The following is an 18,174-nucleotide window of genomic DNA, read 5'->3' on the forward strand; positions in this document are numbered from 1 at the left end:
CTACAAGGAGGAATAGACAAAAAGTAAATCATGGAGGAATTCCCTTTTTTTTTTTTTTTTTTTTTTTTTGAACACCCATGGAATGTTTAGAAAAATTGACCAAATGCTATGCTGCCAAGTCTGAACAAGCAGTGCAGGACTGATATGCTGCACAGTATGTTTTCTGATTATCATGTAGAAGTTAGAAATCCGTAACAGATAATTAGGAAATCTCATGTTTGAGATAAGAAAAACATTTAAGTATTCAGTAGCTATTATTTGACCTGAATGATAATGGAAATAATATATTTCAAAACTTTAGGTTGCAGCTAAAGCCAGTTTAGAGGACTACTTGAAAGCTTTAAAAATATATCTATGTTAGGAAAGAAGAAGGTGCAGTAAGCTAAGAATCCATTTCAGAAAGCTGAGAAAACAGATTAAACCCAGAGGAAGTAGAAGGAAGGAGGTCATAAAGCCAAGAGTAGAAATCAATTAAATACAAGGAACCACCCAAGGAAGAGAGTCCTTGTATCAGATGGCTCTTGTGACATTGTAATAAGCTACCCCAGCAACTTATGTTAAAGCCACTGTCATTTATTTAGCTCCTCCTTGTTTCTCTTCTGCAGGCTGGGCCTTGAGGTAGGGTTCAGAGCAGTTCTTCTGGTCTGCATCTGTAGTCACCTGTAGGTCAGCTAGGCGGTTCTGCTTCTATGAGTCGTCTGGCTATGGGCTGGGACACTGATGGTGACAGGGTCACTTGTCTTTCATTCTCCTTCTCCTGTAGGTTAGTCTGAGCTTGTTTACGTGGGAATAATAGTGTTCTAAGAGAGTAAATGCACATTAGACTGAGGTTTAGGTTTTTAGCATGAAAGTCATTCTTTCCTCTATGTTGTACTGGAAAAGCAAGTCGCAGTGCTAGCCCAGAGTCGAGGGGTGCGAGGAACTGAGTTTACACTGCAGATGGCGTAGATATCTTTAGAGGCTAAAGGGTAATTGTGGCCATTTAAAAAAAAACATGCATTTCTTTCGTTTTTTGGAGAGCACGAGCAGGGGAGGGGCAGAAAGAGGAGGACAGAGGATCTGAAGTGGGCTCTGCACTGACTGGTCCGCTGACAGCAGAGAGCCTGTTGTGGGGCTCGAATTCCTAAACCGCGAGATCATGACCTGAGCCAGAGTCGGGCATTCAGCTGACTGAGCCACCAAGGTGCCCCTGTGGCCATTTTTTAAAGCCAGTCTGTCCCAGTCAGCGAAAGCAAAGATCAATTTTTTGAAAAGCCTGGAAGATTGGTAAGAAGGAAGACATAGCTAACCGGTCAGGAGTGAAAGGGGAGCCATCACGATAGATCCTGTAGGTATTGAGAAGAAAATTAGACGTGAGCTTTACATCAGGAAATTCGAAAGTTTAAACAACATGGGCATATTTTGAGGTAAACACAAGTTACCACAATTGACATATGAAAGGTAGAAAATCTGAATTAAAGAACTGAATCCATAATTTAAAACCTTGCTCAGAGAAAAACACTAGGCCCAGGTTGTTTCACCATTGATTTACTATTTGAGGAATAAATAACATGTCTTCTACAAGGCCATCCAGAGAGTAGAAAAGGAGGGAATAGGAATACATCTCAACACATTTTGAGGCCAGAATAACCTTGATGATAACCAAAACCCACGAAGCATATCATGAGAAGGGAATGTTAGAAACCAATTCCATTTATGGATGTAAATTTTAAAAAATCAGAGTGCTAGCAAACTGAACCTAACAACTTATTAAAAGGGTAATGCATCAAGATCAACTTGAGTTTATTTTAAGCATGTGAAGGTTGTTGAACATTTGATAATTGATTATAATCCACTGCACTAACAGAATTAAAGAGGAATATAGGGTTGTCTCAATAGATGGTAAAGAAATGTGATAAATTTAAACATCCACTCATGATGGGGAAAAAAAAAAAAAAAACTTCATGGGGCGCCTGAGTGGCTCAGTGCGTTGAACATCTGACTCTTGATTTCGGCTCAGTCACCATCTCATGGTTTGTGGGATGGAGCCCTGTGTCGGACTCTGTGCTGAGCGTGGAGCCTGCTTAAGATTCTGTCCGTCTGTCTCGCTGTCTTTCTCTCTCACTCTCCTCCTTTGCCCCTCCCCCTGCTCTTTCTCTCTTCTCAAAATAAATATTAAAAAAAAAAAAAAAACTTCAGCAAACTAGGGAATAGAGGGATATTTTGTTAATCTGGTAAAGTGTATCTACAAAAAGTCTGCAGATTTCTTCAGACTTTATGGTGAACCGTTGAAAACTTTATTTTTGAAATCTGGAACAAGAAAAGGATGATAGACTCTTCTTTGGCTTTGAACTCAAGTTGTATTGGCCAGTGCCATATGGTTGGAGAGGGTATGTAACAGTCACTGTTCACAGGTGATAGGTTTGTTTGTCTAAAGAATCCAAAAGTACCTACAGAAAAAGGATGAGAATTGACAATGAAGAAGAAAAGCTACCGGATAGAAGATTTAATATAGAAAAATCAAGTATGTGTTCATATTATAAGAAACAAAAATGAAAAAACATATACAGTAGCAAAATTGAACTCCCAAATATCTAGGAATAAGTCTGATAAAAACGAGTAAAGTCACAGTAAAAAAAAAAAGCCTTATATTCTTGAGAGAAATTCAAGAAGACTTGACCAAATGAAGAAATTATAATGTGCTCATGATTTTGACGCCTCTGTTATAATATCTCAATTAAAGGTATTGCCAGTATAATTTCAGAAATTGACCAACTGGTTTTAAAATCTGTATGGACAGAGAAAGACAGATACCATATGTTTTCACTCCTATGTGGATCCTGAGAAACTTAACAGAAGACCATGGGGGAGGGAAAGGGGGGAAAAAAAAGGGTTAGAGAGGGAGCCAAAACATAAGAGACTTAAAAACTGAGAACAAACTGAGGGTTGATGAGGGGTGGGAGGGAGGAGAGGGTGGGTGAGGGGTATTGAGGAGGGCACCTGTTGGGATGAGCACTGGGTGTTGTATGGAAACCAATTTGACAATAAATTTCATATTAAAAAATAAATAAAATCTGTATGGAAACACAAAGGGCAATAGCCTAGATACTCTTAGGAGCAAGGTGGACTGTACTGTGTATCAAGATTTATTATAAAGTTACAATACATAATACAGTGTTGGTGTGTTTTTTTTTTTAATACAGTATGAATTTTTTTTTCTTGTCTTGTCTTGTCTTGTCTTGTCTTGTCTTGTCTTGTCTTGTCTTGTCTTTTCTTAAGTAGGCTCCACACCAAGTATGGAGTCCAATGCAGGCCTTGAATTTCATAACACTGGACTGGAGCTGAGATCAAGAGTCGAATTCTTAATTGACTGGGCCACCTGGGCGCCCCAATACAGTGCGATAGTAAAGCAAGGATAAACAAATAGATTAATAAAATAGAGAACTCAGAAATAGACCCAAGTATATATAGATATTATTTATGAGAATGATGGCACTATAGACTAATTGGAAAAGGATAGTCTTTTCAAGAAAATGTGCTAGAACAATTGGTGAGGTAAAGAGAAAAAGCTGTACCATCACAGACATTAATTCCTGGTAACTGTGGGCATAAATGTGAAAGAACAATAAAGCTTCTAAAAGTTAATACAGAAGGATATTTTGATGATCTTAGGGTGGGGAAAGACCTCACTAACCATGAAAAGAAGACTGATCACTTGAGCTACATTAAAATGAATTCAGTCCGGTTAAATTTAGTTATACAACACCATTAAAGAACAAGGAGGCAAGCCACAGGATGGGAAAAGGTATTTGCTATAAATGTAACCACAAAGTAGAAATTGATTAATAAAATGAAAAAACACAATAGAAAAATAGTCTAGAAACTTCAAGTGTGCATCAAAAAAAAGTATAGACAATAAAAGCATTGTCCATAGAATTGGACAATAAACATAAAAAAAATAAATAAATAAACTTTCCTAGTAATCAGGAGAATGCTAATTCAGATACTCGGCAAGTGCACCAGAATGGCTAAAATAAAAAACATTGGTAATAAGAAGTGCTAGAGAGGAAATGGATCAAAACAAATTCTTCTTCTCTTCTTTTGGGAATATGAATGTATGCAGTCCTTTTAGAAAATAGTTTAGGACTATGTAATAAAGGAGTTCTTTTTGGATATCATCTTCTTTACCGAAAATCTTTTCCCTCAAGGAGTGCTCCCTTGTCCTGTTTCTTTATTTGGTACTATCTGTTTCATGTTAGCCTTCTCAAGTCTTTTTGGAACCTGCTTTGTCTATTCTTAACTGAAGTATGAAGCACTGAACATTTGAATTAGGAGCTTACATGTTCATGAACTGGGCTTCCCCACTGCAAGCTTCAGTTGGAAGTGATCACCTGAAGTGTCAACCTTTAGGAAGGTAGCCACATGTTGTTCTTGGAGACAAAGTTTACAAAAACCTGCAAGTTAGATCCCTGTTTGTTGTTGTTCTGCATATCATCTCCATCTTCTCTTTCTGGTTTTCTGCAGAGCTCTGTGTCTGAGTGTTAATTAAGTTTCTCTGGAGTTCTGTAAGGCAGATTTGCTATGGATCATATCCCCTTCTATGGACATTCTAAGCTGAGTATTTGATTGAGGGCCTGAGGTTTCCGAAAGTGAGTTTGTAGTGGACTTGGTAAGGCTGCTCGTCGTCCACTGTGTGCCAGACCTTGTATCGAACCTTTTATATGTATTGTGTTGTGCACACATCTGCTCCTCGATGCAGCTCTGCTAGATGGTGTCCTCCCCATTATGTAGTTGAGGCTTATTTGATGGGACTTTCAAATTCCTAGTTATTGTTACTCAGTATTGCAGCTTGGGTACCAGTTGGGATGTATGTGCTTTTGGAGTTTTTAAAACAATCACGGTATAGTTCTTGAGTTTCTTCAAATCGGAGATGCGTTGTGAAAATGGATGGCGACGGGTTGATATTGACGAAAGGGGTAGATGAAGTACTATACGCCAAGGAACTAGGAAAGGATGAGGGGTTTTATTTCGATATGAAGGCACATTTCAGAATTGGGGATCTTGTAGAGCTAGATTAAGTGCTTCCAGGATCAGTCTGTGAGTCTTAACTTGGGGTAGAAAAGGTTTATCAAAATACCCTGATGGAAGGGGGCTTTCTCCCAGCTGTCTTCACTTTGTATTTCACTTGTAAGATGTGGCAGTGTTAGTGAGCAGCTTAGTGAGAGAACGTGAAAAGCCACAGGAGTACAGAAGATTGAAGAAGTGCCTTAGCTTCCTGAGCCCTTAGAGCAGTGAATGCTCCATATCACTTGTATGTAATGATCTACTAATAGTAGGATCAAATGCAAGAGAAAAGTAGGAAGCTGTAAACATAAGAATTGGTACTTATTTGACTAAATAAATAAATACAAACCACTGTGGGTTTTGTGGAATTGATGCTATTCATGTTTGGGTTTTGTTTTTTTTTTTGTCTTCCATGCAGTTGACATGTGAATGAGGACATTTTACTTTTCATTATTCCGAGACCATCTGTGCTTCCCATTGGCCTTTGTACCAGAAGTTTCTGTGTGTGTGGGGGAGTTTCTAGTGAGGGATGGCAATTATTTATACAGTTATCTTTATCACTGTCCTATTTATTAAGGCTCCTGTCAAAACTAGTATAAGTTAACGTTAGAAATGAAAAAAAAATAAGGGTACAGACATAAAATTGTGCATACAATATTATATACTCTCAAGACTGAAATCCTAAGGGGTGCCTGGGTGGCTCAATCAGTTAAGCATTGACTTCGGCTCAGGTCATGATCTCCCGGCTCGTGGGTTCGAGGCCCGCATCAGGCTCTGTGCTAACAGCTCAGAGCCTGGAGCCTGCTTCAGATTCTGTCTCCCCCTCTCTCTCTGTCCCTCCCCCACTGGCGTGCATTCTTTCTCTCTCTGTCTCTCTCTCTCTTTCTCAAAGTAAATAAACATTAAAAAAAAACATTTAAAAAAAGACAAATAGTACAGGGTGGAACCCAAATTTGGCCATCGCTGCTATGGCAGCCACCCCAAAACTACAACTCTCTCTAAATAGTTGCTTTGGAGAAAGTATTACTTTTCTTGTTAGATAAATGAGAGCAGAATTTTTCCCAAGAATCTCTGTAAAAAATGCAATCACTATTTAACATGATGTACAACTCCCTGAATGCCGACATTACAGAGTTTTGTAGAAGGCATTTGTATTCATGGGTGACATCTAAGAGTTTGTCAAACTTTTTAATATACTGTACTCTGGTTTAAATGACATGTTGATGGACAGTTTAGTATAGCACCTGTTTACATAGATCGTGTTGTTCCTAATTTATAATTTGTGTTAATACATATGAAACTTCCTTGCTGAACAATGAGCTCTTGTAATTATACCCTTAAACTGTGCTAGAAATTCATAAGTACTCCAAGGCTTTATTTCATCTTAGTATTAAAAATATTTAACTTGAGGGACGCCTGGGTGGCTCAGTTGGTGGAGCGTCTGACCTGGGCTCAGGTCGTGATCTCACGGTTCATGGGTTCGAGGGCCTCCCCCCAAACACACACACACGTCGGGCTCTGTGCTGACAGCTCAGAGCCTGGAGCCTGTTTCGGATTCTGTGTCTCCTTCTCTCTCTGCTCCTTCCCTGTGTGCGTGTGTATGAGCACTTGCTAGCTCTCTCTCAAAAATAAATAAGCTTAAAAAAAATTTTTTTTTAAATATTTAACTTGACAAAGTAAAAATGTATTTTAAAATAATTGTAAGAGGTATAAATTCAAGCAAGTGAATAATATATGGTGACTTTTTTTTTTCTTTCCAGTTTAATTTTGTTGGAAGAATCCTTGGACCTAGAGGACTTACTGCTAAACAACTTGAAGCAGAAACAGGATGTAAAATAATGGTCCGAGGCAAAGGCTCAATGAGGGATAAAAAGAAGGTAAGTCCAAGGGGGCAAGTCTTTATGTGATAATATACTTATATTTTTGCATTAAAGTACCCAGATCTTTCTTGCGTAAAGCACTGAAAATCATTTCATATCTTAAACCTTTGAACTTTTTAAAGGGGTTGTCACAATTTTTTCTTGTGGATTATCATGAGTTTTCATTTAGCCAACTAAGATATCACTCAAGCCATCATGTTAACTTACTTTGGTATCTATAGTTGAAAAGCTGCCACATTGGAAATTAGTCACACCGTGATGTTATATATATAAAGACACATCATTAAAAGTTAAAAAAAAATCTAAAATGCTTCTTTTGATGAGATTTAAGTGAATGATGAAGTGATCTCCCAGATCGCTGGGAGAGCTACTAAACAGAAAAAGAAAGCTATAAGTAAATATATGATACTCATTGTGGTTTTCACCAACATTTTGTGTTGATTGTAGGTTTATTTGACATTTTACTTTAAAGTATATTATTCCTGTTTTCTGTTTTTTGGGTTTTTTCCTTTTCTCCTTCCACCTCTTGTTCTGCTAGTTTAATTAATGAATACCTAACTATCTACTTTAAATACTATTTTTAGGAAGGTTTTCTTTGCCTAGTTTTCTGTTATCCAATGAAACTATTAGTCTGGGTACTTTTGAATGTCTGTTTAAAAAAATGTTTTACTGATGTTTTAAAAAAATAACATTTTTAAAACATTCCACATATAAGCGAAATCACATGGTATTTGTCTTTGACTTTTTTCACTTAGTAAATATCTTCTAGGTCCATTCATCCGTGAAACTAATGTAAGACTATATGAGAATTATATTCAGTTTAAAAGGAAGAAAACCCTGATCCGATTGCCAAATACTAAATGTACTGTTGTGGAGGGTATTATTTTTTAAATATATTGCCTTGAAAGGACTCTCAAGTGATAGGCCTGTAGTCATATTATGTTGGAGTATGTGCATTGAACCACTTTGTGAAGCTTAAGGAACAAACACCAGATTTACGAGATATTCTGACTTCATTCTGATGTGCTTCTTTTCTGACCTGCCACCTCGTTTCATTTACTCTCCCACTACCTGAATGCGTGGGAATCCTTGACTCTCCTTGGAGACAAAAAATTACTTCATAGTTAAGTTGGGGGTGGGTGAAGTCCTCAATAATACTGATTATCTTTAAATTTTATTATATGTAACTGTTCTTGTCAGCTGAGTTTACAGATACTTTGAGGCAATTGTGTGAATTGTCCTTCAGAATATTTAAATGTTGTATTGAAAATAGTTTTCTGTGTTACAATCTTCAACAACACTTCAGCATATTTTTAGTTAGCTGAGTTGCAGTCTTATATTGCCATGCAGTTTGGTTTTCCGTGTTTGCGCTTATCGTTGTATTGGCTTTGGCATTATTAAGCAATGCTAATTTAAGACCCATGGAACAATAAAACGAAATCGACAATTGATAGACAAATAAATCTTTACCAAAAGATTAGTGTACCTATCAGTTAAACAAGTTATTCTATAAATATGTGAAAAAATGTGTTTTCCCCTGTCCTGCCTCTGTTCATTCCCTACTAAGGGCCCTCCCCTTCTCCACTCATACACACAGAGACACCAAGGGTTCGAGCTTGGAAATTGTGTAATGAGACATCATGAATTCTATTTTTGATTCAGGTTGAAATTTTAGAACATACTCTGCTATTTTTGGCAGGAGAACAAAATGGTTAAGAGACTGAGCTTTGTGACCAGATTGCTTAGGTTCGAATCTTGGTTCTATCCGTTAGTAGCTTTGTGACCTTGGACAAATTACTTAATCTCCTCATGCTGTATAAAAATGGGAGTAGTAATAAGGTGATTGTGAGGATTAAATTAGTTGTAAAGCACTTAGAACAGTGTTTTGGATCATAGTAAGCGATCAATTAATGTTAATGATTGTTCTTGATAAATGTTATCTTAACACCATTACAGTAGTGCCCCTTATTCATAGCTGGTACATCCTGAGACCCCCTTTGGAGCCTGAAAATGCAGATGGTACTGAACCCTATGTATATTCTGCCTTTTCCTGTACATACATACTGATGATAAGTTTAATTTATAAATTAGGCACAGAAGGGTATTAACAATAACTAATAATAGAACAATTATAACAAGATATTATAATAAAAGTCTTGTGAATGTGGTCTCTCTCCCTCTCTCTTATAGTATCTTATTATACTGTGCTCACCATTTTGCTGTTGTGATATGATAAAATGCCTACGTGATGAGATGAAGTGAGGTGAATGATGTAGAGATTGTGACGTTAGGCTACTATAGATCTTCTGATGATGAGATAAAAGGAGGATCATCTGCTTCCTGACTTCGGTTGCCCCGTGGATAGCTGAAGGGGCCGAAAGCAAAGCTGCAGATAAGGGGAGACGGCTGTAGTTGGATAGTGCATTTTTAAGCTTAAACTCTTATGTTGCATCAAGGTGGAAGGAATGCCACGTTTTTTTAAGCTTTGGAAATGACAGATACTTCTTTGTAGTTTTGTAACCTTTGAGTATCCCATATTCTCATGGCTTTTCTGTTCTTTTTCCTCTGGTGGTTGGTGCATCCATATTCTGCATCGTCCACATTCTTAACCACAAGTAGAAGCAGTTTACATATTTTATTTATTTTTAATCTGTACTGTCGGCTACCAAAATAAAAAAAAAAAGCTTATAGATTACACATAATGAATGCAAGGATAACAATAATAAAGGCACCAAAAAAATTTGGCTCCAGGTTATTATTTTAGTTTTATTAAAATGGTGCAGATGAACATACTTGAAATTAGTTTGAATGACTGTCATATATTTGATACTGGTATGTGAAGCCTGTGGAGAACTTATGCACGGATTTATAATACCAGGAGTATCTTCTATAATTTTAATGTAAATCTACGTATAATTAATTGTTAACCAAATCATTTTGGTTTATACAGTAGTTACTGTATTCCTTTAGCTCTTAAAAATGTTAATAAAAGTAAAGTCAAAATGGAAAGTGCTGTCATTTATTGCTTGGCTATTATTTTGAGAAAATCTGACAAACAGATGGAGACAAAAAGTAGTATTGATGTAATACCCCTTTGTACTAGGCTGATTGAGGTGTATTTCAGGTGTTTCAAAGGGAAAGCCATTTGGCTTTAAGCTTTTCTGCAGAGTTACCAATTTATATAAAAGCCGAGAAAGCTAGAAAATTTTAATTTACTGGTTGCCTAAAATATGATGGAAATGCTGTTTGCTGATCTACATCCTTCACTAGACTGGTAAACTCAGTGAAGGCAAAACATGTCTTTTATGGAATACGTCCCTGGTGTTTGATGAGCACCTTGGTACAGAGTAGGACCTGGAAAAAAAAATCTGAGAAAGGAATGAATGTTTAGTTTAGGTAATAAATGAAAGGCATAGATGTCCCCCCACCCCCACCCCCGACCCCACCACGTCCCCGTAAAAGAATTTGTAAATAGAGAAAATTGTAAACCCTATGTGCTTTTAAGTTTTGGGGCAAGATCAGCAGTACCGTATCATCTAAGCTGCGGGTTTTAAGCAAGGGAGTGAATATGCCACTTTAATTTTTATTCTCTTGGATTGGTGTTATTGACAGGAATTCAAGTTATTGACAGGAATAACAGCATTGAGTTTTGCGTGTAAATACCCAGTGGAATGGTCCTGGGTAAACCCCATGGGACCTAAGAGCAGGCACTGTGGTGAGACTTCATGAGAGACCGTGACCAAAGCTTGGAAAGCTTGTCTGTTTCAGCCAGCATAGGGCAGTGCTTGTCTGTGGCAAGCCAGCTGTACCTCTGTCTCTGATTGAATGTATGGTGTCAGCAAGTGGAAACCACTAGTTTTATGGAAGTTCTTGGGATTTGTACAATATCAAGCATTATTCTCGGTATTTTACATGCATTTGTTTTAATTAATCTGAGGTTTCCCCCCCATAACTTCTACTTGTAAGTTTATTATTTTTTCTATCATTTTAATTTGTTTTACATTGTTGTGTTAGTTTGGGGTATATAGCATAGTGGTTCAGCAATACTGTAACATCACCAGGTGCTCATTACAGCAAATGCACTCCATAACCCTGATCCCCTGTTTAACCCAGTCCCCCACACCTCTCAGCTCTCTGGTAACGATCAATTTGTTTTCTGTAGTTAAGAGTCAGGTTCTTGGTTGCTCTCTCTCTTTTTCTCTTTGCTTGTTTTGTTTCTTAAATTCCATGTATGAGTGAAATTCTGTGGTATTTTTCTTTCTCTGACTGATTTTTTTTTTGCTTCCCATTATTGTCTTTAGCTCCATCCATGTCATTGCAAATGGCAAATTTTCATTCTTTTTTATGTCTGAATGATATTCCGTTATGCGTACATATATACACACACATTATATAAAGTATATATTATGTGTGTGTATTGACACCATATCTTATTTTATCCATTCACCAATCAGTGGACACTTGGGTTGCTTCCATAATTTGGCTGTTGTAAATGATGCTACTGTAAACATAGGGGTGAATGTATCCCTTTGAAATAGTGTTTTTGTGTTCTTTGGGTTAGTACTCAGTAGTGAGATTGCTGGACCATAGGGTAGTTCTATTTTTAAGTTTTTGAGGGACCCCTATACTGTTTCCACAACGGCTGCAGCAGTTTGCATTCCCAGCATCAGTGCAAGATGGTTCTTTTTTGTCACATCCTTGCCAACACCCATTGTTTCCTGTGTGGTTGATTTTAGCCATTCTCACAGGTGTGAGGTGATCTGAGTTTTATTGTTCCTATTTTGTAGATGAGGAAATTGAGGCTCAGGGAGGTTGAATAATTTACCAAAGGTCACATGCCAAAAAGTGGCAGTCCAGACTCAACCCACAGCCTGTATTCTATCCTGTGGTGTACTTCTTCCTAGTTAGGAGCCATTTCTGAGGGCAATAGCAGCTTCAGAAATAGTAGAATTCAAATATTGAGTACTTCTACGTGTTGACTGTGAGGTTAATATGAATATATTTTGTGAAACTTCTAATCTTTTTGGTTTTTTCCTCAGGGATAATCTATTTTGAAATTTTGTTTTTATGTATCATTCCCCTGATTTTCAGAAACTCTTTAGGAAGGATTTAATCCCATTTTCTGGTAGAAAACTATATAGTTGAGCATATTAGAAGTTTTAAAGAAGCAATTTTTGGAAAAGAAAGTGACTTTTGGTAGTTTTCCCATTGATGTTGCAGAGGAGCCATGTGGAGAGCCCTGGGAAAAAATGTTTTTATGTTAGAGGGAATGGGTTCACCTTCAAACAACAGAGGTGGCAGTCAGCTGGTTTCCAGTGTAGCAGATGAAAACATGTAAGTCATTAAAAAAGAAGAGTGTTTTGTGCATAATTAGGTACTTGATATATTATTGTGGAGTGATCGTTATTAAAGTGGTAAATGAAGTTCACCTTTGGGAGTCTTTGTGAGTGGTCATTGTAGGTGACGCTCTGGAAATTTGTCTCGTCAACATCCATTAGCTGTTCACTGGGAGCTTCCCTGTCATAAACAGGTGGGCACTGGGTAGCCATGCTTGTGTTTCTGTGTCCCACTCCCACCCTTTAGCCAGAAATGTTGATGAGTGAAATGTCTACAGTTGATCAAAGCCAGGTTAGTTGAATATTGTCTATTCTGGGAATTTCCATTGAGATTCTCGTTAGAGCTCTTTGCTTGAAATGAAAGGATGTGCCCTTAAGGGATCAGATGGCCGTTCTCGGGCTGCTACTAACTGTGACCAGATGGCACCAACCGCTTTTGCAGTCTGTGCAGTGCCTTACTCAGATCCTGCAGAACTCCAGAAGATAGTTTAACTCTTCTCACAGGATTAGAGGCCGAAAGAGGTGAAGTAACCTCTGCAGTCCCCCCTTTGTAACCGATGACTGTGGTAATTATGAACGCGTATCGCACTGGACATTCACATTGAACTACGCAAATCATTCTCCTCAGAGTATAGGTTTTGAATTTAAAATCTGATCAACCTGCAGTAAATTTTCACTTTTTTAATTTTGTTTTTAACTTTTATTTACCAAATATATTTGACCATAGTCTTGTTTTTAAGAGATGTTCCTATAACTGCTTGGGGCTCTGCAGTGTTTTATGGAACATGATTTATGGAATGTTGTTAGAGAGGCGTATTGTATAGTTGTAAACGTAAGTAGAATTTCATAACATTTTTACATTCTTTTCATATACATTATAAATTTTTCTGTTGTCTCTACTTTATTTCTTATGGTTAACATATATTTTAATTACTTAGTTAATATATGATATTTTTGGAAAGGTTTAAAGGTACAGATAGTCTTGAAAAAAAAATTAAAGGCACCTGGTTCTGTCCATCTGGAGACCACCCTGTGGACAGTGTGGGCACATCTTGTAGATCATTCTTCATGCAGTTACATACACGTTCACATGTGTTCTAGAACATGAATCATATTAGACGTGATGCTTCATAATTAGCATTTTCTTCAGCAACTCCACCCTGTCCTGTCATTTCACTAAGTAATTGAGCTTTATAATGTCTAAGACTTTGTGCTGGGCGATAGGAAGGCACGTTTATAAAGGACTTTTCAAGGCAGTATGGATAACAGTATGCAAAGATGCATTTTCTTGATTGGGGGGGTGCTTTGACTTTTATTCTTAGGAAAGATGTCACTACTGTCCCAACACTTGCAAAGAGATCAAATTAATACAGTTTTTTGGTTCCCATACTAACGTGGCTGTGGTGGACAGTGACATAACATCAAGTACAAGCATGGTTCCTGACAACCTGTATTAATGATCTTGTTGAATACTTGGCTTTCTGACAACCTTTAGCATAGGTATAGTTGTTTTTTTAACTTTTCATCATGGCTACTTTTAAGTAGTAATTATCCATCACTCTAACTTTTCATCATGGCTACTTTTAAGTAGTAATTATCCATCACTCACTGCCAGCATTGCCCACCTCCTTCCAGTGCCCCCACTCCTCCATGGCTCTTCTTCCCCCTTCTGCATGCCATATAATTTCGGGAGCATAGTCCAGATGTAATTTCATCTGTAAATATTTTATTATGTTTTCCTAAGATAGCAGGGCTCTTAATGTTGTGGTGTTTATGCTTTTCTTTATCACTAGAAATTTTCTTTATGTTTTCAAATATTTATCAGTGTTTATAGTACCCCCTTGTGTCACAAATGTCTTTTTAAGAAAATTGGGTGGCATCCAAGTGAGGGGCGTATACATTGTAGTTAATTGATAGATTGCTTAAGACATTCTGTCCCTCAGCCCCATTTTGCCTTCTTGAAGTTTGTTTGTCGAGGGACTGACTTATTCTAAATAATTCCTATGGATTTTGCTGATTGCATGGTCTCTGTCCTCTGTATTTTTTGGTAGATTGGTAGAGAGAAAGGTTTAATCAGATTCAGATCTCTTGCTTTCCCTCCCTCATTTCCTTTCTTCTTTTTGAAAGAGTATTTCACAAGTAGTGTGGTGATGGTGGGTTTTTTAGTCCCTTTACTTCAGTAGGAGTTGCAAAATAGTTGTATCTTATTTCATTAATATTAGCTAGATTCACTTTTATAGGAAAGGCTAGATAAATGCTCTCACTAGTTTTAAAATAGCTGGTTCCTAGGAATCCTTTAAAGGTACAGAATGAGGGTTTTTTGTTTGTTTGTTTCCTTTTTGAATATCATTATGAATGCATAAGCTGTTTTGATGTGTTTCAGTTCGTTGCAGTTAGTGTTTTTTAATGAGCATGTTGTTTGGCCATTGGGGCCTCCTCAAGTTCACTTCTAAGCCCTTCTGACACTACCCAGTGGTTGGGGCAAGTAACTTTGCTTTCTCGTGTGATAGTGATAGTCCAGTGTCATCTTGGAAAATTCCTCCCCAGAGTTGGAACCAGCCATTTCTTTAATTACTTCTAGTGAAAAATGGTAGGTAGAGACGGCGTTCTGGACTTCAGTGATACTCTATTTGTAGACCTTTTCAGAACAGAGCTAGGAGGTACATACATACATACACACATTTGAGAGTATAGATGTATACAAGGTCATTCTCATCTAAAATGAAGGCTACAGTATTTTAATTAATTCATGTTATATGTTTATTTTCTTTCCACTGAAAATCCTGGTTCCTAAAGACACATTCATTTGCTTTATTCTAAAGTATATGCAAGTCTCAGAATAACTATACAGTCAAGACTATCCATAATATAGTCAGTGAAAACAGTTTTCCCCATGCCATATTATTTTTAGGGTATAATCCACTAGAGATTAAAATTACTGTCACTTAAAAACTAAGTTTTCCATTGTATAATATTTATGTCATTATAGGGGTCCACATTTAAACTCATTTGGACTTGGCTTTCTTGTTTTAATAATTGCATAAGTTATTTTTCTGTTACTTGTAAAATATTGACTTGGCTCCAAAGTCAAATCTACAAGTAGGGACTTTTCAGAGAAATCTGGCTGTTATCCCTGTTGCCTTTATGTATTCTTGCTCCTTGCTATTCAGATAAATTTTTTATATTAGTTTTCAGTTTATCTTCACATTTCTTTTTAAACGTGAACAGTTATATAGTATGACAAATGTGTATGCCTATATGTGTAATGTCTCACTCTCTTCAGAGGTAGTTATATATACTGCACTCTAATACACCTTTATTTTTTTTATTTAATACTGTATTGTTGAGATCACTTGGTGGGAGTGTATAGAAAGAGTCCTTTTAATAACTTTATCATATTCCATTGTTCGGATATACCATAAATTATTCTAACATTCCCCCATTAATGGACATTCCGGTTGCTTCTAGGCTTTTGCTGTTACACTTAGGGAGAGTGCTGCATTGAATAGTTTTTATATACATCTTTACATGTCCTTGCTAGTTTATCTTCAGGATAGAGTTCTAGAAGTGTGATATGTAATTTTGTTAGCTAGTGCTGAATTCCTCTGTCTCTAGGGGTGGTTCTCATTTTGCATTACCAGCAGCAGTATTTGAGAGTACCAGTTTCCCAGCAGATTCACCAACAGAGTGTTAAACTTTTATATTTCATGCAGGAGATTGAACATCTGTTAAAGGGAGTTTTAAAGAAAGTATTCTAGGGGCGCCTAGGTGGCTCGGCCGGTTGAGCATCCTACTCTTGATTTCAGCTCAGGGTCATGGGATCGGGCTCCATGCTGAGTGTGGAGCCTACTTGATATTCTTTCTCTCTTTCTCTTTCTCCTCCTCATCTCTTTCTCTGACACTCCCTCTGCCTCTCTCCCCCACTCACGCTCGCTCTCTCTCTCAAATAAAAAATAAACTGTTTCCCTAAGTGTGTGTGTGTGTCTGTGTGTGTGTGTGTGTGTGTGTCTGTGTGTGTGTGTGTGTGTGTATAAAAGGTCATTGCTGTTACGAGTTTCCAAATTAGTCATTTCTTTGCAATACATTTTTTATGTTCCCTTCCAACCCATTTATAAATAGTTATTAAGCATAGTTGAAAAAGAATAACTGGTGTTTAGGTACATTATAATTTTAACAGACTTGTTTGTGTCTAAGAAATTAATCACTATTTAAAACGTTTTCAAGAGAAGTGCTGTGATTTTCTATTAGTTTACATAGCCTTTTCTAGCTGTGCTGCTTCTTCTGAACCACAGAACATAGAAGTTCTTCAGTTTCACCTAGAGTGATTCATAATGAGTACCATAGATGTATAGGAGAGAAGTCGGTTACATGTAATTTATGTCTTGGACCAGGCATTACAGACTTGATTCTCTTGTGGAATCCTTAGTTGGGAAAGTCTGTTCCCTTAGAGGAGTGGGTTTTTCTACTTTATATCCATCCCTGCCTTACTCCCCCTTCCCGAGCCCCCCTTCTTACTGGTACCTTTGACTTGATGTATTAGAAAGTAGGACCTTATACAGATTCTCCCTTAATCTTCTAAATCTTACAAATTGCATTCTTACAAAGTTTCATGAATCTGGTTTGAATAATAGCATTTAGCTATGAAAACAGATCAGTTGCTTTAGAAGAATGATTATGAAAATTAGAGTATTATGTAATCTGGTTTAGAAGGAACTTTATTAAAGCTATGAAGTTCAACCACCCTTGTGGTAATTAATTTTGTGATACTTTATTCCTGTATTGCAAATGGTGGTTACTCAATTTTTTTTAACTTTTTTTTTTTTTTTTTTTTTAGTTTTTATTTATTCTGGGTGAGAGAGAGAGAGAGAGAGAGAGCATGAGTGGGGTAGGGGCAGAGAAGGAGAGAGAGAGAGCAGAGCACAGAGCCCGTTGTGGGGCTGGATCCTAGAAACTGTGAGATTGTGACCTGAGCTGAAATCAAGAGTTGGACGCTTAACTGACTGAGCTACCCAGGTGACCTGTAACTCAATTTTTGTTACCTCCTTTCATAGTTAATTTAATACCTTCTCAAGCAGCAGATATTTTTCAGTGCTTACGATTTTTGTCCTCAAGGAGCTTTCATCTGTGTGAGACTGATACATTGACAGTGAATTAATACACAGTGTGGTAAATGCTCCAGTCAGTAGATGTTACACATTGTGCTGTGGGGGGTCAAGGGAAGTATACAGTGTGTTCTTTGCAGGTTGAAGGTTTTAGGAAAAGCTAGAGAGGATTGGACTGTAGCAGGAACTTACAAGGCAGTTGAGAGGAAAATTCAGTTGCCTTGAATTTACAAGGCGGCAGGATCAGCCTGGGTATGTTGTCACGTTATACTTGGCCCAATGCAGTGGAAGTTAGGAGGTGTGGCGGGAGAGGCAGTGTAGATATTGGAGATAAGGCTGAGAGCTGAGGATAGAGGGACTTGAATACTAATTTTTTTTAAGTTTTGAAAGCGGCACATTGGCGCTCATGTTTTTAAGGTAAGAAGTTAATTATATGTTTCTTGTTCTAAAAGAGATAACTGGGCAGTAGTACAAGGGCTAGGTGGAAGGGAGAAGAGTTGTAAGGTCAAAACAAAAGGACCAAGTCTGTTAGAAAGTGCCTCCTTGTGTTGAGATAAAATTGGCATCTTTGAAACGTAGATCCTCTGATCTTAATTAAACAAGTATGATCTCTAAACCGTAGAGCCTTTGCCGTAATGAGATGGTAATACTTCTGTCTTAAACGTGTCCTACTCTAGCTATAACCTTTTAACTTTAGCCTTTTTTTTTTTTTCTTTTAATGTTACGGTATTTGGCCTTGAATTCAACCTCAAAGTGATTGATAGGTTTCTTTTTAAAGAGTAAAGAAGGCTTGCTTTCTGGAAGAGTTAAACT

General features: G+C 37.3%; 1 protein-coding gene across 7 annotated transcripts in view; it reads left to right on the forward strand.

Moving 5' to 3' along the window:
• QKI (QKI, KH domain containing RNA binding) overlaps window positions 1-18,174 on the forward strand; it is a 152,756-nt gene that overhangs the window by 53,846 nt on the left and 80,736 nt on the right. For all 7 annotated transcript variants that reach the window (XR_015251712.1, XM_086708289.1, XM_086708291.1 and 4 more), the window contains exon 3: window positions 6,804-6,920. Coding sequence is in view for 6 of the 7 variants with exons in the window: in XM_086708289.1 (XP_086564415.1) it covers window positions 6,804-6,920 (117 nt within the window). In the remaining variant the exon portion in view is untranslated. The remainder of the gene's footprint in view (window positions 1-6,803; window positions 6,921-18,174) is intronic.

This window comes from Puma concolor, chromosome B2 (assembly GCF_028749965.1).
Source record: "Puma concolor isolate L17-30 chromosome B2, mPumCon1.1.hap2, whole genome shotgun sequence".
NCBI lineage: Eukaryota > Metazoa > Chordata > Mammalia > Carnivora > Felidae > Puma > Puma concolor.